Below are 22,260 nucleotides of genomic sequence, written 5' to 3'. Positions count from 1 at the left end.
TGATACCCTTAAGTTCATCAGCTATCCTGTTCCACAAAGCCCTCCCCAGCCTCCCAGAGACAACTGGTTTGTTTTTAAAGATTAGCCAGGACTGATTTTTTTCCCCTAGAGGTCTCTTATTTCACTGTTGTTGGAAGGATAAGGGTGGGTACTGTCATTCAAGTAAGTTGAAATGTGAGCTGCAAGACTTCACATTTTTCAGTAATATGTCATTTTGACAGCAAAGTCCTTTTCTGAAAGGTAACTTAGATTTGTTGGCCAGAATACACCCCAATACAACAGGGATCTCTTCTAAAGCTTAGTCAACCACCTGTTTAAGTATCTCACCAAGACCTGGCTCCCAGAACTCAGCTTTCAACCCAGTTCAGTAGTCTCTTCTGCTTCAGTCTACTAGAATTACTGAGTCAAAACCTTGTCATTGCTAGTCCAAGAAGAGTCTGAGTGCGAGCCCTTGTCCACCCCCCTCTAAATTTGTCACCAGTCATGTCTAGCAGCTGTATCAAAGACCTGCAAAGAACGCTGGCCCCAACCCCTCTTCTGCCCTCCTCATTTCATCTTCATGAGAACTTCCCCATGGGCTGTCACATCTCCCAGCCCTAAAGTATTTGTAGGAGCCAAACACTGGAACTCTTAGAGAGGCCTAAGATATCCCCCTGAAACATCATGGGAGTTGCCTATATAGCTCCCTTTGGCCCCTTAAAAAAAACTTCAAGATAGCAGAACAAGATCAGGTACTTCTGGCCCACTTTCCAGCATTCCTTTAAACATCTGGTTAACAACAAATGCTAGCATAGCTCTCTAAATCAAACAACATCAACAGGGGCTCAAAAATATTTCTCACTTGCATTTATTTCAAGAGTAAAGCTGTTTGTTTTCTGCAAAGCTCATATTCAACAAAACACTCTGTGTGCATCCATTTTTAAAGAAAATATTTTATTACATTATGGGAAAAAAAGCATAATCATCCAAAGTTCGTATTGTTAAAAAAATTGAAAATTTGTTTTAGACAGCGTGTCGGTATATTCTGTTCTGCATGGAAATGATAAGAAGACTCTATATCATTACTAGATATTGCACAGTCTGAAAGAAACAAGAACAAATCACATGATCTTGGGAACCAACTCACATTATGAAAAACCTACAAAGAAAACATTAAAAAAAACCCCAAAACAAACACACAATCCTTTTCTCTACAGTAGCTTTAAGTTTATAATTCTTGGAATGACTGTATTCCACTGAAGACCATCTCAGTGACAGGAAGCTTCATTTCAGCAATCCCTTGTGCAAATAAGATTAATAAAAAAAAATAATAATAATGCAGTGAAGTCTTTTGATATCGTGTGGATGGCGGTAACCACACAGCTGTTAGATCCCTGCCTGGAAAAACAAAATGGGGAAGGAGAAGGAAGGGGATTTAGGCCATAAGTTTTGCCTGCAACTCCATCTCTGCCGCCCTTTTGAGTGCAACATCCACCAGTAGCTGAAATCCACTAAAATCCTGGTTAAGGTCTGGTGGGGTTGGAGGAGGAGTGTTAAAGAGCCCACTTTGTGCATTTGCACCAGGTCCTAGTTTAGATGCGTCCTCATGGTAGGAGAGGGAGTTGTCTGTGAAGCCGTTGGCCGGGGGCTGCTGCAGGTCCGTGGTCTGGCCTACATCAGCTGGCTGGCAAAAGTGGAACGGGGCGTCTTTCAATGCAGTCACAGTTGTGTGGCAAATCACCGACGGCCGGGCCAGGACCAATCCCGGGGAAGCCGGCTTGGAAGAGGGCACAGTCTTGCTGAGCGCTGTGGCAGTGGGAAGGAAGGCAGTCTCCTCCAGCAGGGGAATGTAGTTCTTTGTGCTGATGGAAGACTCCACCAGGCCGCCCTCGGGAAGCTTGGTCCCTCGCCGCGAGATAGTGAACTGATTTGGGTCTTTGCCATCCTTCCTCAGCATGTCAGGTAAAAGCCTGCGCCGTGCATTGATAAACCAGTTGCAGACCTGGGAATACAATGACATCTTAATTTCTACCTTCATTCATTTCCAACTATGTGCCATTAGAGTCGTTGGGTTAGATTAATGAATCCCTCCAAGCAGAACAAAAGAGAGACCTAGTGGCAAGTTCTGACATGCCTGGCAAAGGCCCTTCCCTTGTCCTGGCTCTACCCTCGGCTCCCCACTCCTGTTACGGAAAGCTCCGGGACATGTGAAGACTGCTAGCATGAACGGAGGAGTTTAGCTTTTAACTCTGTGCACACACATTAACCTATTAGCTATTGTTCCCTAGCTTAGGTTAATTAACAACAGGAAAACCTTTTCTCTCTGAGGAGAGCCACTCCTCCCACAATAGTTACTGATTTTCCTTGTTCAACTGACTGTGTCGACAGACATAACATGAATTACCTCATTTAAGTTTGTCCTTGTTTAAATATCAAACCTGTTTCCTGGGCGATACAGGATAGTTTATAGTTTAACGTCTTTCTTCTGTTTACTACATACAGGAGGTTTTCTTCATGATGTTACATTAAAGAAAATTTACTTTCTAGACAATTATGAAATTTGCACTAAGGAATTAATCTGGAAAAATAAAGCCCAGAAATCAACAGGAGTACTCTGCATTTAGCACCTCTCAAAACCAAACCAGAGTTTACCCAAGTTCTCACACAGCCACCTTCCTGCGAGGTGGAAAGCGGCAGTTGTCAATAGCTATTCCCCCAAAGATAATCACAGAAGACAAGAATGGTGCATCCAAGGGACCTCGCAGCTGCCAGCGGTATCCCAGGATGAGAATCCAAACTAACCACACAAAAGCCACATCATACCTATTCTAACACACCTGAGTAGCTCTATCCCATATAGGTTGTTCCACTGATCTTACTAGAAGTCATCATACACATAATATTATATATATTTATATGCATGTTCTACAGGAATGAGCCTCAAGTTGCAGTTTTAGAAGTGAAGAGTTATACGTTAATCTGCATATCTATCACCATAAAACCTCTGTTGGCAAAATAAATACCTTCTTCTCACAATAAATTACCTTATACAGACACTTTACGTCTTTTGGGCCCAGAGTCTGCAAAAAGTAGCATGCATGCTCGAACATATGACTGTCTGTTCTCCCAGAGAAGTAATTTTATTCCCAATAAACGAAAATCACCTTAACACAGAATTCATTTGTATTTCTCCTTACTAGTGCCATCGAAGGAGAGTAACAAAAGAAGAAATCTCACATGCAGTGTAAACATTTGTATCAGTGACTAGACCACAGGCAAATTAAGAAGAAAACCGAAAAAACTTTTGAAGCAAGTAGTACTTTTTTGAATACCTGTAGTGTGGAAAGGTGTGTCTGTCGGGATAACAGTGCTTTTTCTTGCTCTGAAGGATAAGCATTGTATCGGTGCTCATATAGCCAGTCCCGAAGAATCTGCACGGATTCCTTGGGCAGGTTGCCACGTCTCCTCCGTTTGCCTGAGCCAGCAGATGAGGAAAGATCCAGTGGGACATCCATAGTGTCATCATCCTCCGTTTCACTGCCCGATATTGCAACTACACCTACAATTATAAGAAGACAAGAACAATCAGCCTCTTAAATCCATAAGCTACTCAGCTCCAGCATTCTATGGTTCAGGCACTTTTTGTTACATTAACTGTCTTTACTAGGATTCATGGTATAGCCTCCTATACAGGAGATTTGTCCTGTAGTGTTAACTTGTCAAGCCGTAGCTTTTCTGTCAGCTGAACAAAAAGTAGCACCGATGATCTGTTCCTAGGGGAATTCTTCGCTGCAAACCCTCATTTTCTTGTTCCCCTGGCAACCTTTTATCTGCTACATGTTATCAGATAGCTTCAATCTAATGCCAATATTGTCCAAATTTGCTTGCTGTGGTATGCATCCAACACTTTTCTTCAAGGATAACTCCAGTGACTGGGCAAAAGGTCAATAAGCAAGAACTTAAAAAACCCAACTCAAGCAATGGGTTATTTAATTACTCCTTAACATGCCAATGCTTCCCCCCTGGGAGAAAGAGCTTATAGATTTTATAAATAATAGCTCATTCCAGATCTAGTAATAAAAACTAATGGAAGAAGAAAAGAAGAAAGGGGGAAACTGTGCCTGCCCCCACCCCAAGTGGATTTTTGGTTAGGAAGAAAAGAAAGCGCAGGAAAAGGAATGAACCAGGTGCCTAACTCATCTAAGAGTCCACCAGTTTATCAGGAGATGGACTTCCTTAATTTAATTGTACTTCTGTATCAAAGAACCAATCGTTTAATGTTTGGGTGGGTTGGTTTGTTTGTTTTAAATGTACTACTGTGCACCCTAATTATTCTTTCAACTTCATGGTTTTCATCTCATATTTTAATCTGTGGAAATCTGTGTTCTGTGTTACACTTACTACAAAGGCTCCAGATTTACAAGTTAACTGCATACCTTTTTCCTTCAACACAAAGGAACGAATCCCTTTATATGTACATCACACTACTAGTGACCTGAAGCTATGGTATGTAAATATATATATATATATATATATATATAAACCACCCACCAAAAGAAAACCCCAAAAAATCAAACAAGTATTCAAAGTTAGGAAGCCTACAATTCTATTCCTTTGGTACAACATAAAGTCACTGAGGAAACAAATAGTACTGTAAAACACAAAGAAAACCATGCTTTAAATACTCATCAGGTTAAGCTCACCAGAAATTTTAGGAATCTTACAAACTGTATATAATTCCAAATGAGATACCACCCACTTTCAACCAGTACAATTAAATACTACTTTCCAGTGAAAGCATCAAGAAATGCTTTCAGAAGCATTTTCTAGAAACTATAGAAGGCAAACAAGCCCTTAATCCTTCTGTGTTTTGAACTGGGGGAGGGGGGGATGGGGGTAAACACGACTTGCTCATTCATGACATGTAAACTAAAAACCTTAATAGTAAAAACTAGTTAAATGTCAGACGAAAAGTTTTTATGTAGGCAACCACCCATAGTTCAAAAATTCTGCGTAAGGAAACAAAGTATGAGAAGTGTACCTGTGAAAGTACAAAGCTACATGTAGCTACAGTTACATTCATAAGTAAAGAAAACGAAGGAATTCATGTCACTAAAAAGAAAAAGAAAAACCAAACAAGATGGAGAAAGGGGTGCAAGTTTTGCTTAATACTTGGGTGGGGACAGGGGGACACGGGACGACGGACGTACCTCTCCCCACACCTTCAAACTTTAGCCAAAGCTGTCATGGTGAATTATTCTTTCTTTCCCCTATTTATGAACAGCCCCAACATGCTTAAATTTAGTTTAAGTTGTCCAAATTTCAGTGCGTATTTTTGACATGCAAGCGTTCCCAGCAGCATGATCCATCTGCAGTTTGGCTGGCGTAGTTACTTCAGTAACTTACATAGTATTGTTTTCATTCTCCCAATTGCTGATTTATGTAACCAACAAACAGCAAACTGACATACCAAATTTGTCCTGTGATGATCAGCAACATAAATTATCCAGTCATGGAACAGAAACCATAGGATAATATTTAAATAGCCAATACAATATAAACTCCAAATTATGTAAACAGGTTCTTAATTCAGGTAGAAAGTATGTCAAGTTTGCTTAAAATGGTTCCGAGCAAACTGCTTTATATTTGTCATAGCTTCACGGAAAGTGCTGTCACGCTTTCTACCTAACCTGAGAACATGCCTTGCACAATGGGCTCCTGGAGCCATGAGGAACACTTCTTGGAACAAAGATCCCGCACAGACAACAGGATGGCTCTGCAAAGCAGCTCATCCCTTTTAAACTGAATTTTAAAACTAGTTAAAACTAGCCTACGCTATTCAGACAATGTTTTCAAGTGCGCCGTTCATGTTTGTCAGAAACCAGAAGTGTTGCAGCACTGCAGTGGGTTGGGTTTTTTGTTTGTTTTTAAATATAATAGGCAGCAAGACAGGACCTTGGAAACTAGGGAGAGGCAGACAGTGAGGGCTGGAAATAAGAGAGAAGAGGAGCCAAAGAAACTCCTCCTATGAGAAAGTTAGGTGTCTAATGGTTTGAGAGTCATATTTATGTGGCGTAACAAGAAGTCCTCCAGACACACACCACCCCATCTGGAAGAACCTCTCCAATGCCAAACACACAGCTAAAAGGCTCCACAGGCAGCTCTCCAAATTTGAGAAAACTGATTTGACAGCAAAACTTCTTCTAGAACTGTTGCTCTTTTTCACCCGGAAAGAAAAAAACATACTGTCTGAAAGCCAGCAGCATAAAAACGTTTCTCTGTTTCGCAAAACAAGATCTTTTGCTAAAGTAAAAGTTACCATCTGACTAACTGTAACCTACCTAGCAAGAAATGAGTCAACAGCGGAGCCTGCCCTTTGACCCCCTCACTTAGTGTGTCATATTAATTGACACAGTAAGTTAGTGACACAAAGCAGGTTTAGCTTAAGCAGGAAACCCAGTGTAGTACAGCTTCTCCTCATTTAAATGAGCTCATTTAAATAGACGATCAGCCCTCTGAACTTGCGGCAGATCTCTCCGGCGTGGTGCAGAGCAAGCAGCCACCGGAAGTCATGGCTAGAAATCTCGCACTACCCCAGCTGATATTTTTTTACTAGAGCAGGAGCCACGTTGTTTCTGTCAAGGCTCTGTTTTCATTAAAGCATTCCTGCCGATTACAACCCAGCTTTGTTTTTCCGTCTTGTTAGTAATCAGGCTATTCGCTGCTGGTTTCCTGTTTTAACAGGGCCCAACAGAAAAGGCTTCTGGCTGGGCTCCACAACTGGGCCATTGGCTTGCTGCTGTTTACACCCAGAATAAAGGCTCGTGGACACCACGAGTAGCCCCAGCTGACCTACTAATTTATTTCCTCTTAAAAGCAAGCTAGCGCCAGGTTATTTTACATCTTCCCCTAAATATGCTTAATCTAAACAGAAAAACTGCTTTTACAGGACTAAACCAAAGCAACATGAGTTCATTGGCAGAGAGGTCTGAGAAACAATGCAACACCCCACTTCTCCACTCCTGCCATCACCCCTTGGGTGAGCAGTCCACGCTATTAATGACCTAAGAACTACATGATCAGCATCTCTTCTTTATAAATTACTTTATCCTCCTGGCTTCCCAGCTGAAGTCATATACATGATTGAATGCACTGTTGCGCTGTATCACAGCCCAAAGACTTTACACGTCCTCCCGTAATCAGCTCAGGGAAGATTACACCGAGGACCTCCAGTCTAGGCTCAACACCCAACCGTTAACAGCTTGAAACAACTTGAATAAAAGTACAGCGATGACTAAAGTTGATTTCAAAATAAACTGCTGCCACTTAAGAAGGCATGCTGAAATGCTTTGAGGGGGAGGATGAAGTATTTAGAGAGGCTGAGGCAAATTAAATGGAAGTTAAGCAAATGAAAGTTTGGGCCGAGTATCAGGAAATAAAAAAGAAAAAAAACCAACCAACTATCCCATTGTGTCGAGGAAGAGCTTCACAGAGGAAGTGGCAGGAGCCGATTGTTATTCAAAAGAGGACAAAGTATACCACAAGGAATAATCTCTGCCCTCCAGAGAGGGGATGGACAAAAATCACCTTAAGGAAAACCTCCACCCCACCCCCTTAGGGTTCTCCCAATTTCTTAAGCCGGATTTTTTTTTTTAATGAGCACAGATAAACAGAACCAGTTCCCATCTAAGGCCCCGATCCTGTTGTAACCAAGTTCAGTAGGATTCCTCACATGTATAAACTTGAGCACATGCCTCTCTCTTTGCGAGATTGTATTCTAAATCAGCTAATTAACAAGCTGAATATGTTCGGTGTGATTGCTATCACGTTATTATTTGTAAATGAAGCTATCCACAGAAGAGTCCTCGGGGTTTTAATCCACAGCCTGTTAGCTTAAAAAAAAAAAAAAAAAAAGCCAAACCAAAAAACCCCAACCACCAACCAAAAACACAACCAACAAAAAAATCCGACACACAAACCCAACTAAAATTTAATGTGAATTTTAAAACCACCAACAAAAATTAATTAGTTTAAAATTATTCATAAGTAACCAAGAACCAGAAGGATACAAAAGGGAATTTCCACAGTAAAAAAAAAAAAAAACCAAAAAACAAAAAAACACAACACTTTTTCCTCTGAATAGGTTTCACAATTGAGGAACCAGCTTATTTGTTTTCCTCTGATTTCACAGCTTGCACTCTACCGCTTCTGAAGCAGCCAGACTTGGCTATGCTATACATTTTTTTTCTTTAAACGAGATTTTTCTAGGAGTGCAAGGAGAAATCCATAACAAAGTCACTCTTTGAAACTTATTGAATGAGCCTCAAATGCCAGGAGGTCACAGATAACTACAAGCCCAACCTTTAATAAAACAAAGGCACCCTAGCACTAACATCTTTTAAAAACTTTCCGTCTTTGTCTCCTCACCTTTTAATTTCTGCCACGCAAACCCCAGGCCCATGGCCCCTCTCAAAAGTTCTCCCTCCCGCCTGTCACCTTTCATTGTTTCCATTGTTTCAGCCCAGGACTTGCAATCCTCAAAGCAGATCTTTCCCCCTCCCTCCCTCTCTCACACTCACTCACACACACACACACACACACACACAAAGCCCTACACATGCGTACCTAGAAACTACGTCAGCGTTTTTCACACGCATTTATTTCGGGGGGGGTGGGGTGGGGGGGGTGGCAAGAACAACAGTTGAAAGTGCAGGGAGTTTGGTATTTCACCAACCAGCAGCTGCCCTCGGGGAGAGAAGTCTGAACAATGGAAGCAACAGCAGACAGGAAACCAGCTCACCACTGCTGTGCAAACAGGGAGCATAGGAATGTCCTAAAAATAACTGGGCTAAATTAATTCAGTTAAACCATAAAGAAGAAGAAGAAAAAAACCTGCTCGCAAGAAGGTTAAGAATCTCAACCATAAGACGACTGAAACACGCTAGAGCTAACGCTGTCACTGTCTCTAGGCACAGAGGGCTGAGCTTGGTATGCAGCACATGCTGTAATCTAAAAACCCGTGCAGTTGTGAGCAGCAGCAGCAGGCTGAGACGCGCCGTGCGCGCCCAGCTCCTGCGGGAACTCCGGGCGCTTCGCTTTCAAACGCCGCCCTGCCCGCTCTTTAAACTTCGTCTTTGTGCCTTAATTCCCTTTGTGCGTGCTCCTCTTAGACGAGGGGCACGTCCAAAGCTCCTTACGAGGGCTACAAACCATATTAGTACATCACGCTTCCAGCAGCCCAATGATTTCACGAACTACTTACGCATTAATTGCTCCGAGGATACTAACAATGAGCCAGGCTACTCTACTATAGAGCCGCAGGAATGCGTAGTAGGGGAAAAACAGCACAACTCTGGAGTACTGAACATGCGCACTGCTCCCCTCTAACCCTCCACTTCGGGAAATGTAATGGTCTTTGCATGTAGAACACCCTTCGTCCACACTACGGGCTGCTAAATCGCAACTGAAAGAGATCCTGCTTTGCTATAAACTTCTTTCCAGCCAGCGCATGTGTGTTAAATCTGAAAACACGTTCCGCGTCTTTGTGGCCAAGCTCTAGTTTAAAGGCACTTAAAGCTCCACCAGCGAAAAAAAAGTAACAATCCTATAACTGTAAAGTTTGTCTGTAAATCAACAAAGAAAACTTAGAGCGCCTTTTTTTTGGGGGGGGGGGGGGGGGGAGATCTTCCTCCTTTTAACCCTAGCTGTGTCGAAACTTTGTGCTTTTTTTCTGTATTAAGGAATAAAAGGGAAGGAAAAGGCAGCAACTTTCAGCAAACCCCGGCAGCGAGGGGGCGGCCCCCAGCCCCGCCGCCGTGCCCGCTCCCCCCGCGCCGCCACGAACAAAGAGCCACCGGGCGCCGGCAGCCCCCCGCTTCCCTCGCCCCAAGTTGGGGTAACGACCCGCACCGTCGCCCCCCGGCAGCGGGACGGCGGGGGAAAGCGACAAAAAGCGTTTTAGCGGAGGGCGGCTGGGGGGGACGGACACGACGAGCGGAGGGAGCGAAGGCAAAACTTCGCGGCGGCACAAAGCGGGCGGCGGGGCATGTTTGTGACAGGGGACCGGCGGCGCCAAACAACAGCCCCGCGTGCTTCGTCTGGGAGCGAAGCATCCCCTGCCATCTTCCACGGGAGCTCGGAGGGCGCACTGGGGGGGAGGAAAGGAAGGCAGACTCCGTCTGGCTTGGCAGCAGCCCTCCCCCCCACCCCAAAAAAAAGCCGTTCCCGTGGGGGGAGGCGCGGGGTACCCCCCTTTCTCCCAGCAGCCGAGCGCGCCCCATCAACAACTACCTTTTTTACTTTTCATCTTGATCGCGAAGGACCGAGCCGCCGCCGGACACCCCGCACACCAGCAGCGCCCGCTCGCCGACCCAACTTTCTCTCCCCTTGCCGGACGCTGCTCCCCCTTTAAACGCGGCGAGGAGGAGGAGGAGGAGGATGGAGAAGAAGCACCGCCGCCACGGAGCGCGAATCCAGGCGCCCAGTCCGGGTCCGCGCCGCTGTCAGCGGGAGCCGCAGGGCTCTGCCTCCCCGGGGGTTGCTCTGGTGCCGCCGGCGGCGGGGTGGGCTTCCTTCCCTCCCCCCTTCCCTTTGTTCCCTCCTAGCGGCGATTGGCCCCGGCTCGTTAAAGTAAGGAGAGGCACGGGAGGAAAAGGTACACAGCGCCCGCCCTCCCCCACCTTCCCGCAGCGAGTACGGGAGAGTAACCCAGCGCCGCACTGGCACTCGCGCTGCCTCCTCCTCCTCTCCTCTCCCCTCCCCTCCCGGGCTGCTGTGGCTCTGTCAGACGGCAGGGGAGGGGAGGGACGGGCCGGCGGGGAGGGGGGGGCGTCCACCCGTACCCGCTCGCTGAGGCACACCACGGCGGCGGCGGGGGCGCGCTCCGTGCCCCCCGTTCCCTCGCCTTTCTTCCAGGCAGGCGTTTGATCGTTAAACTGGAAGGAGAAGGGAGCGAGGGAGGCGGTGGGGGGAATTTTGACAGCTGCCCTTGACTAGCCTCCTCCTGTTGCTGCCGGATGAACCACCCACTCCTGCGCGTGAATAGAGAGAAGAAAGGAGAGGACGTACGGCAGGAGAAGGAGGACACCCACCCCACCCCCCCCCCCAAAACTCGCGGCCCCCTCCCGGCTGCTGAGCGGCGCAGCGGGGGCTGCTTCGCCTCCTGCCCCCCCACTGCCGATGACGCTGGAGGAGCCCCAGCCGGCGCTGGACACCGTCCCCCGCCCCCGTCCCCCACCCCGTGGGGGAAGGCGAGCCCCGCTTCTGGGGTGATTTTTACATCAACTTGTAAAGGTTGTTTTCTCCCTCTCCCCGCCAAGCGCGGTGGATTTTGGTGCAACACATGCTCATAACTCTATTAAAAAAAAAAAAAAAAAAAGCCTCACAGCTTTGACTCATCCGTCTCAGCCGAGCACGTGTTGCAGCAACAGTTTATTTTTCCTCCGGGATGGGGAAACGGCGGGACCTGCGAGCCGCTCCTTGGCAGAGGAGGGCTCCGTCCCGGTTCCCGCCGAGCCGGGGCCGAGAGTCCCCGCATGTGTGTGTCCCCGAGCGGGGGGGGGGGGGGGGTCCCAGCGTTCCCCCCTTCCCCCCCGACAAAGCCGGACGCCCACTTCAAAGCGCCAAACGCCGGGCTGGGATTTCACGCGGGGAGGTTTTTGGCGTGGAAAGTGAAATAAGGCGCGGGCGGACGCCGCGGCGTGCGTTTTACGCACGGGTGTATTTGTGTTCCTGCGGCACCGCCACGTGCTGGGCTGTTTGCGGGCGAGGAGGAGCGGGGGGTGAGAGGCGAAGGCTTTAAACGGCTGATGAAATAATGAATTCCTGCGGGAGAGCGGGGCTCCCTCCTTCCTCCCGCCCGCTCGGCGGCGCGGGCATCCACAACCGCGCGTTCACAGCAGAAGAGGAAGCGACGAGCGTTTTAACAGCAAATCCTCCCGAGTACCTTATAACTATTTTTATGTAGCGTCATTACAGCGACCTTGCTGGAGATAAAACAGCTGTTACATCCTGAATGGGGGGGGGTGTGGATGGGGGGCGGTGGTGAGTCACGTCAGTTAAGGCCCCAGCGCTGGCCGCTTTTGGGTGACCGTTACAGCCGGTACCCGGCGCGTCCGGCTGTCAGTCGGCGGGCCGAGCCGGGCCGGGCACACTGACTCACGGCGCCGCGGGCCAACGGCAGGCTTAGGCGGATGATTGTGCTGCGCGGCGCTGACTGAGCGCGCGGCGGCGGCGGCGCGAGCCGGGCCGTTACCCGCCGACCAACCGCCCTCCGCCGGCCGGGGAGTGGGGGGGAGCTGCTCGCTCGCCCGCTCTTAGGGCCGCTTTCCCGCCGCGGCGCCGGGGTCGCCGCTCGGTCGTGCCCAGTTCGCGGCCGGGCAGGGGCGGGGGAGGTCGGAGGACGAGGCTCGCTGAGAGGCGGGTGTTTTTAACGTGACAAGAAGCGAGCTGTGTTTCCGAGGGACTAGTGACTCAGGGGCGGGGGGTGTGCGCACACGCCGCCGTATTATTTTTCCTGTTTTGTTTTTGTTGTTGAAAGTCGTGCTTCCCAGCTGTGAGGGCTGACTCTTCACACTGGTGTTCTGAGCGTCCAGGCATGGTCGTGCCAAAAAATAAAAAAGTAATTACGGGAAGTTAACAAAAGATACGTCAAGGATTTGAAGAGGTTTCCCATCTCTCCATACCGCCCAAGCCGCCTCACGCTTGCTTATTGTCCTTGGGGCTGCCGGCAAATTTGAGAAACAAACTCCTTCTTCCTTTTTTTTTTTGTTTTGTTTGTTTTTTAGCTTTGTTTTGGTTGGATTTTTTTTTTTTGGTTCTTTGGCAAGGCTACTTCTATGAGGGGGAAAAAATAAAGTTTATTTTCATACTGAGCTCACCCTTGTTTTTAAGACTGTTAGAAACAGCCTTTCTAGCTCTGGTGGAACATGGGTTCCTAGGAATTGTCTAAGGATGCTAGGGGAAATTTGATTTTGACTTTGCATGGCAGCTTTCTAGCTAGTAGGAGCGGGCAATGGTCCAGTGGGTGATCGTTCCTAACTCCCTGCGTACAAAATGCCCAAAGAGGCTTTTTTTTTTGAACCAGGTTATTCCATGGATGTGAGTATGGAGCGGTGTATCTATATCTGGAACCACTGAGAAAGATAGAATGTGGGCTTGTGCAGTGCACCTTGCAGTTGTTACCTGGGGGAATACCTCAGGTCTGTCTACAACTTCTGGCTATCTTTCCCACCTGAAGACTCTTGATATGTGTTCGAGGTGGTAGGTTGGATAAAGTTGGCAAAAAAGAAAAAAGTCGCGTGGGTGGAAGAAAACCTTCTCTACCAATAAAGCCTCAACACACCTGAAATGGGGTTGTATCTAAAGAGAGGGCAGGTGCTGAGCTCAAATCTAAGGAGTGGAGCAACTTGATCTTACAGTGAATGCAGTAACCTGGTGGCCCGCAAGTTGATGATGGGTGTTGGTATTGGCTGCTGCTTACAGGCAGAAGTTGATGGTATGGAAGACAACATGTAACCTCCTGCAGTTTTTCTTTTCCCTTTGCCTGTTGGTGAGGCTGTGTGTTTTTAGCATTACTTAGTCTGCTGGAGCTGCATCAGCACTAATCATATCTCACAAGCAGCTCATACTGCTCACTGAGCAACTCTGGCATCTGTGCAGCTCCTTGGGTAATTGGTGGTATACGTGTGCAGCACAATACATCCGTGCCAACAGGTTTGAACAGCTTGGTTTAGTCAGAGCAAGTTCAGCTCTGTCTGGACCCATCTGCATAGACATGCTGTGAGTATTTTTAAAACTGGATTCCAAGAAGGAAGATAATTAAAACCGGAGGGGCTAGATTTTTTTCTGCTCGATGATTGTCCGTATCGTAGGTTTATCAATGTTCTGTGGTGATGCATGTGCCTTTCTGTCCTGCCACACTACAGTGTGTGATATCTTGCACAGCTAACTCTATGTTTCTTACTTTACAAGTGCTTTGCTTTGAGGTGCTGGGACTGTGTGTGCCTAACTCCTACTGAAGTCTCCGAGGCCATGCTTTGGGCACAGAAACTCTTAAAGGAAGTACTCTGGAAAATCGGGGCTTGTGGATGTTTGTTATCTTAGCCTGTTTGTTCCAGTTTTCCATTTATAATCTGGAGAGTAATATTTTTTCCCCCCACTTTATAGGGTGAAATATGGAAATAAACCCATTGATCTTTGTGAAATGCTCAAATGCCATTGAAGCATTTGTGAAAAAAAAATGTATTCCTTTATATTCAGAACAAAGTAGCGCACAGTAAGTTAAGCAGGCCAAACCTTTGGCAATGGGAATAAAGCAATGTAACAAATAACTGTTTTTCCAGTGAACGTATCTGTCCGTGTGGAAAACCAGGAATCGCTACTGTGGGTCACACCCATTCTTCAACTTTCCTTATCCATGACCTTGACTAGTCTCAGATGTATCAGGGGAAAAGGAGAGGCTACAGCAGGCAGATGCGAGGTAATAATTTCCCACAAATGTCCCATCCAAATCTTTAATAGTTAAATACAAGCACTAGAGCAATAGTTTAATATAACTTGAAATTTTGCGACTGAGATAGCTGGTTCGTCTTCATACTGGTATAAATGTTTAATATCTCTATAGCATTAAAACTCTGTAAAGGCTGTCAGTGGCAGAGTAGCATGTTGAGTTGTGAGTGACAAAAATGCATTTATTTTGATTTTTTCTTATCTTTTTATTTCTTTGAATATCCTCCTGTGCTTTGAGACAATGAAAATAGAAGTTCCTGTTTTCTACTTTCTCTGTATCATTCATTATTTTATATACTTTCATCATGTCTGCTTTCTGAGATACAATTTTTTACTCTTCTCAATCTCTCTTCCTATGAGAATTCCTCCCAGCTTTTGATCATTGCCTTGGTTCTCTCCCAAGTCTATTTAGTTGTACAATACTCCATTTTTCAGTAAAGGTGACTTATGCAGCATGCAGTATTCTAAGCAAGGTTATGCTTCTGATTACAATATATATGTATTTGATGTTACTCCCTGACCTATATCTTATGGAACCCAGCATGTTAGACTTTATCTTTGGTTGCTGCTACGTACTGAGGACGGGACTCTATCAACTTTAGAGGCTATATAGCTTGTTTGAAGTTTCTCTCGTGCACGGTTTCATATTTGTCTCAGTGCTGAATTTCTTTTGTTATTGCATTGTTCATTCATCTAGCAGAAGTCACACTGAAGTTACTCACAAGTCTCCCTGTTCCCAAATATATCTTTGATACCAGCAGACTCTGGCACCTCACTATTCTTTACCTGTCCCTATTTCTCCCTCTCTCACTGGTCTGAGTTAATATATTCAGCAACACTGGTCTGAGTATAGGGCCTGGAAGCACCCCGCTGTTAATGTTTTGTCACAATAAAACCTAACCATTTAATCTTACCCTTTGATTCTCTTGCTCCAACCAGATGTTCATTCATGGCAATTGTTTTCCTTTTTCCCCTAGCATCTTCTCAGTTTCTCCAGTAGCAACTTGCGTGGAACCTTGTCAAAAACTTTTTGGAAATCTAAATTATGCTGTGCTCCCATAATTAGAGCTTACTTTCCCACCTTTGTGCAAGGGAAAAAAGGGTAAATCAAAGTTCTGAAGACAATCCTAAGATTGCAAAACTTCTGTGTAATGGACTCTGCAACTTGAACACGCTTTTAATTTTTTTTTTGATACGAGCATTCTTGCAGTTATCGAAGATCAAACAAGAACAAAAGCCCCAAGAATTCCTTATATAGAATCACATTGGCTCCTGTCTGCTGTAGCATCAGGTTTGCCACCTTTTGGCTCTTGGCATGGACTTGAGTATGGACTCAAGGTAATGGCAGTAGTGATCATTTCTGACAAGGATCAGCTGCTGGAGTGATCCATGCTTGCCACTGCTGCTTCCAGACATTTACTGGCAAAGGGGAGCAGTGGCTTCTCTAGCAGGTTCTAGTGCCGAGTCTCTCTCTGGGCCTCCTTCAGCTCTTCCCTGTGCCAGCCCTTGCTCTCTCATCTCCACATGGTCCTCCCCCATGCCTGTGCCTCAGTATATAAGCATATGGAAATAAAGTGTTATGATCACTATAAGGGCAACTTAAGTATATGTAGTAATGTTAGTTATAAGACGATGCAGAAACTTCATAAGTGGCACAATCATGCTCTGAGGCGAAAAGCTGTGCAGCTACTCTGGGGAGTGGTTTATGAAACTTGCATTAATGTAAAAGCAATTTCTTCTCCATAGTTTGAAGTCAGGCCACTGTGTAAAATTAAAAAAAGGTGAATTATAGGTTTAATCTTGCTTGGAGTAATAGTGTTTGCTTTCAGGTTTTAACTTGAAATAAAAGTACAAGTTTGACAAGGAACAGACCTCATGTATTCCTTCCAGTTACGCAGAAATGATAAGTTTTGTCCACCACAGACACATCTCTCAACTGATTTGCCCTCTTGCCTAAAAGAAGGGGCTCTGGCTCTCTTTTCTTTTGTGGTGCACAAGTGAGCCTATCAAAATCAGCATGACAAATGCTGTGATGGTTGACAGTATCAGCTTAGCTCAAGAACTTGGGGCATGCAAGGAAACAGATTCCTCTTTCCTGAAATTTGAAACTCTGGGTGAATGTATGTAATCAGTTTTTGCTTATCTGTAAGAAGGTAAGCAAGTAAAGCAGGTATGGCTGACCAAAAAAAAAAGTGGGTTTAGGGTTTTTTTTTGTTTTGTTTTGTTTAATTGGGTGCTGCCTAACTTGCTATTACCGCAGGCTGGTTAGCACATACCAAAGACAAGGCAGGAGGTTTACTGTGAGGCACCCTGAGCAAGAGTGACCTCGCTTAGCTGACCTTGTCTAACCAGATACTAGAATGTCTGTCTCTGCTTCAAGTTTTGCATCAGCAAACTGTATGAAAATCACCCTATAAAGCAACAACAAAAAAAAAAGCCTAAGAGATGTCTATACTTGATAACGGATACGTTTTCAGGGCAGAATGTTAATTTAAAACGAAATAACTCTTAATAACTGTATCTGGGCACTTCTGTTTAGTGTAGTCTAGTCTGAATAAAATAATTTAGTAGTCAGCCAAGTATTTTCCTGGTTGAGTCTGCACTAAAAGTTTGTTCTCTTTTTTTAAAGAATTATATTTCAGGAACATTGTTTCTAAAGTTATTTCTGTTCTTAGAAGACAAGGATAAATTTGACTTGCAGAAGGACAAAAAATGCAATCATAATGAATGAAATATACTACTTAATATTACAGTAAATATGATTTGGTGTAACAATAAACAACATAATTAGTTTTCTTCAGAAGAAAAAAACTAACTTAGAATACTTGTTGTGCCTGTGAACTAAGGAAGTGATGGTACCACATCTTAATACTTTGGGAGATAGAAAGTTCTTGCTAAAGATGCACTGTCACCATTCCCTGTCATTTGGGTGGAATGCTTACAGAGGAAATAAGAATGCCTTCTGGGACTGCAGACTTTTCTATGCTCTTTTAGCAGAATATAAAGGTGGATGATGTTTATTAGGTATAATAGTGTAGAAAAAACTATTCAGGTGTATAACCTCATGTTCAACAAAGATTGGAAAGAATGCGGACTAGTTAAAAAGTAGTGGGATTTTATGTCGGGCCACAGTCAAATGCTGTATACTGAATCTAGTAAAGCTTTCACTGCCGTCTATGCTGTACCTGCTCTGACTACATGCTGGGAGCTTTATTTTCAAAGTTGTCAGCTTTGTACTTTTATAGGTATTCCATCTACTTTATTATTTTTTGCTGCTGTGATTGTTTCACTAGTTTTTGGTGTTATACAATTTAAAATGAATGCTTACATTATTCTAAGTTACCTGTAATTTTCACATATTTAAGTGCAAACAGAGTATTCTTTCAATATTATAGATGCGTTACAAAGATTTTCAGTTGCCAGTCAAATCTACAGCATTATGGCACAGCTTCATCAGTTGAACATATAAGCAAGCTATTAATGTTATTTTATTTACTGAGCATTTATGTACATAGTACTCGTCTGAAGAGATTCAGTGGCTGCTTGAGAAGCCCAGCCTAAAGGAGCAAATTTGTAAAATTAAGGACTACCGCATCTATCTTGCAGGTGATATGGGTGAGCTGATCTTTTCACCTGGGTGGAGCCCTGAAAAGGATGTTTGATGACTAAAGAGTTAAGTTTTCACTGCCGAAAAAGGTGTGTAAGATTTTTAAAGTGATAGATAATGGGTGTTGGCTACCTTTCTATAAAATCCTAGACATAGCCTGAGGCCCAAGTCTTCTGAAGGCAAACATGGGTTGTGATGGTTTGGGTGTTTTGGGACTGTGATTGTCTGCAGTTATGATTTAGGGTACCAAGGAAGATCACTAAACCTGCATGTGGCCCATCCAAGTGTGACTATTAGGAGACACTGAGAGCGCTACAGTCTAAGGAAACTAATTTCATCAAGGTTTTGTTGGTTTTTGGGGAGGATCGCAGCAACTGGATGGGGGCTTCTGATCTCTCACCCTCAGTACTTTTCTACTAGGGAAAATAAGTCAGGGGTTGCTGCTTAATTTTAAAACCCAGACTGTGAAGGTTTGCAGATGAAGGAGGATTGAGCAGGGAAGAGAAACAGGAATGCATGCTGTGTTCAGCAGTGCTGGCATTTGTGAGTCTGCATGGACAGAGTCTTTCTGCTCACTATACAGTCTGCTGTCCCTACACATGATCATCAAGTCCAGCACTACTTAGGGCAGACTTGCGTTTGGATGTGTAGGGGCCTGATGCAGGAAAGGGGCTACTGCTCACTGAAAGAAATAGCCCATTTAGCAAAAAAAAAAAAGCAAAAGCTAGACACCATGGGAAAAGTGAGACAGGGCTTTGTACATAAGAGCATTTTGCCTACATCAGGATATTGCTTGTGAATGAAAATGATGCAGCCTACAGAATTGTAATTTTCAGGAGTTTGTAGTTGTGTTTTTTTTAATTTTTAGTTGAGTTTTTAAACTATGATGTGAAGGTGAAACTCTAACCCAGGAACATTGACAGGACTGCATTTTTGGAACATGGCACTTAAGGGTATTCTGGGTAGTCCATAGGCAGCTTGAGACAACTAGTTTGTTTTGTGAAGGCCTAAGGCAACCTGTCACCAAGTGATCTTTCACAATGTCCAGAAATGAACCTGAGGGTTCCTGGATCTCAAAACACAGTGACTCTATGAATATCCTGTCTTGGGCACAGTATGGGACCTGTGACAACACTTAAGGCTTCTCACACTATTGAAAGTTAACTTACGTAAAGTGAATGACATTATGGCAGGCAGTCCCTAAAAACCGCGTGTATTCTAAGCATTTGCTTTTGTAAGATTTGGGCATTCCGATGTTTTTAGAGTGTAAATGCTCAAACCCTCCTTCACGTAAATATTTTTGTGCTAGTCTTCGTGATCTTTATCTTCTTCGTGAGTCTTTAAACGTACTCATCTCAAATGCCAGAAATCAGAGACATTCTCAGTACTTCGTGGGTGCTCTGTGGCCTGCATAATTAGCTAGGTGATAAGAGTTCTAATTGTTCTGTCCTGTGGAAGGTAGGCTCACACTGTTCTTTCAGAGAAGTGGGGGATAACTGTCCTGGGAGCTCAGGGAAATTGTGGTAATGCCTTGGGAGACACCGAAGGTACAAGTAGTTGAACTTGAATCCTCAGTGTAAAGTGAGTACCTTAGCAGCCTAAATTTACAGCGTGGAGATGTTATGTCTTCGTAAGAAGGGGTCTCGGGACACTTAAGGAAGAAATGAAACTAGGTGAACAAAGTGTGCATCCTTATGGAGCAAACATAAGTCTTTACACAGCTGTTAATCATATGTTGATCTCTTACCTATGAAGACACTAAAATCTATGTTTTCCTCCTTCCATTGCAGTTAAGAGGTACAGTAGGAGCTACCATCCTAATACCAGCAAATACGAGAATCTCTTATACCTACCCCACCTCTGTACCCCTTATGAGGTGTAACAAAACCTGACAAGGCTACAAAGGGTCATTAGTCTCCTGAGGAGCTGCAATTGAATCACCTGGATGCTAACAGTCTTATGTAGGATCATCAGATGGCTGAGGTTGTGACTTCAGCTGTTCAGAGATAGACCTCAGGTGTGGAGCTGTTTGATTAACTGGTTAGTCCTGAAAAGTGTAACAGAAGGCTACAGCAAGTTCGAATGGCTTTCAGTCTTTGTGTTGAATCGTTTACAACTTTACAAGGTGCTAATTGTCTCTTACCTGTGTGCAGTTAAGGCAGATGATTGACATCTGTTTCAATCTCTTGCAAGTGTGCCTGCAGTCACAAGATCTAAGCAAGCTGCATATAGCTAGGTCCTGGGTAGCATTTCTATTCTTAAATCATGTTAGTTTAAGCCTAACTTCCCCTTGAAGACAGAACCTTTTAGCCTTAAATGTGAAACAAAAACGGCGAAAGTTTCAAAAATCCCATATTTATTTTTGACTTGTTAACTGAAAGCTAATTGGTATTGAACCAATGAATGTGTCCTCATTTCTCTGGAAAGGAACTGCTGCCAGGTTTAATACTAGATAAATCATGTGTACCCGCAGTAAACTCTAGTGGACACAAAGCGCTCTGTAACTGTACACTGTCGAATTGTTAACCTAAACCAGTTCATGGTTAACATAATGTGCCTAACACCTGCTAAACTACAGAAGTGCCCAGCTGTGTGTTGATTATGTGATGTGGATGCCATGTTGCCCTGAGCAGTGCTGGTCAGGAGGGCAGCAGAGCAGTAGCTGCTTTTGGTGAATCTCATTTCTTGTTCTAGAGCCTTTTAATCAACAGTGATAACTGGGTAGATGCTACATTGCTTGTGATGTTCAACGCTGAAAGGGACATGAAATCTAGGGCCAAAGTAGCATGAAGCACTTACCCTCCCTGAGAGTTTGGAAGATTTTGGGAGAAAGGGGGGAGTTTATGTATTCGATAGGCTTACAGTCTGTGTTCCAGTTGCAGAAGTCAGAAATGCTGAGATAAATGTAGACCCTTTTTTGGGTTGTTGTTTCCCCCTCTAAACTGAAGTTTTAATCTGACTCTTTAACACAGACACCGAACCACATTATTTGAGAGACACAGAGATAAGGATCATGTAAGAGGCAGTACTCATTGCTTGGTAATTAATCTGGTGGTAGTGTCATCTTCCAAAACATGATTTTTCAAATTGTTTGGTTTTTGGAAGTGGAATAGCTTTAAAATATATAAAGGTTAAAACTCTGGCAGCTATTATTCACCCCGAATAAGGGTGTTAAATGAGATTGTATTACACAGTATTTTGTTAAATGCAGAAGTTTAAATAAAGCTTGTCCTCTGCTATGGAGGTAAAACACTGAGAGAAAACTGCTGCTTTCTTACAGTGCTGTACTGTTTCTTGCTTTATTTCATAGTAACACAGTAAATGTATCTATAGTTGGTATGAACACCTGAACTTGGCTAATAAAATTTAATTTCACGGGTAGATCCCACCCGTCTGAGAGGAAAAGAATAGTAACCACAGAGTGCATTTATCTTATCTTTTTTGCTGCCTTATGTTAATATATAGCGCACTTCAGACTCCTGTTCTATATGTATGGGTATGTCTTGGGCTTATGAATAGGCATGTGCTTATAAACACATATATACAATGTAGTAACCTGTCTGGCCCTTCTGTGTTGGTGTCAATCTTAGAAGGAAATACAAAGCAGAGAATATTAAGCACTGTTTGTATACATCTGTATATCTGTGTGTGTGTAAATGCGCACCATGCTGTTTGTCAAGAATCAGAGTTCTGTAACTATGACTTTTTATCAGTGTTCCTTGTTGTCTTACTACGCTAATAATAATACATGTGCAGGTGGAGGATACTATTTTGCTAATTTGGTAACTATTATTTTTGGAAAGCTTAGTGAACGGAATGCCCAGCAGAAATGATTGTTCTGGTGTGCGTGTTGTGCCGACATCTGCTGGGAAATGAGACACCTTTGCAAAAGTTCTCTGTAGACCGGCCAGAATTTAAATCCTGTCCAAGTGACACGTGTCACGCTAAATTAATTTTGAGCCCTGGTAACAGTATGATCTTGTCATTGTGGCATTCCTGCTTCACTAATTAGCTGAGATGTAAGGCTTAGTGTTGATGAAACACCGTGCTAATATAGCTGTACTACTTTTCACTCTCAAAGCCAGCTTCAGACTTTCATGTCTGCATAACATTGTTGTGTGTGACAACTGCTAAGAAAGTCATGCTGATGGTTATTTGCAGCAATA

At 44.3% G+C, this 22,260-nt stretch overlaps 1 protein-coding gene across 4 annotated transcripts; it reads right to left on the bottom strand.

The window, feature by feature from the left end:
• Positions 1 to 831: 831 nt before the first annotated feature.
• TGIF1 (TGFB induced factor homeobox 1) lies at positions 832 to 10,841 on the bottom strand. 4 transcript variants are annotated; one of them, XM_064442937.1, is made up of 3 exons: positions 10,821 to 10,841; positions 3,312 to 3,538; positions 832 to 1,981 (listed from the first exon to the last, which is right to left on the bottom strand). In XM_064442937.1, the coding sequence occupies exons 2-3, from the start codon at positions 3,492 to 3,494 to the stop codon at positions 1,415 to 1,417; spliced, it is 750 nt and encodes a 249-aa protein (XP_064299007.1). In that variant the 5' UTR covers positions 3,495 to 3,538; positions 10,821 to 10,841; the 3' UTR covers positions 832 to 1,414. The 4 variants fall into 4 exon arrangements, with proteins under 4 accessions (XP_064299007.1, XP_064299006.1, XP_064299009.1 ...); XM_064442936.1 differs by lacking the exon at positions 10,821 to 10,841 and adding an exon at positions 10,270 to 10,411; XM_064442939.1 differs by lacking the exon at positions 10,821 to 10,841 and adding an exon at positions 8,407 to 8,506.
• Between the last annotated feature and the right edge of the window lie 11,419 nt (positions 10,842 to 22,260).

This window comes from Phalacrocorax carbo, chromosome 2, assembly GCF_963921805.1.
Source record: "Phalacrocorax carbo chromosome 2, bPhaCar2.1, whole genome shotgun sequence".
Taxonomy (NCBI): domain Eukaryota; kingdom Metazoa; phylum Chordata; class Aves; order Suliformes; family Phalacrocoracidae; genus Phalacrocorax; species Phalacrocorax carbo.
Note: the sequence above shows the minus strand (reverse complement) of the source record. Positions and strands in the feature narration are given on the sequence as shown.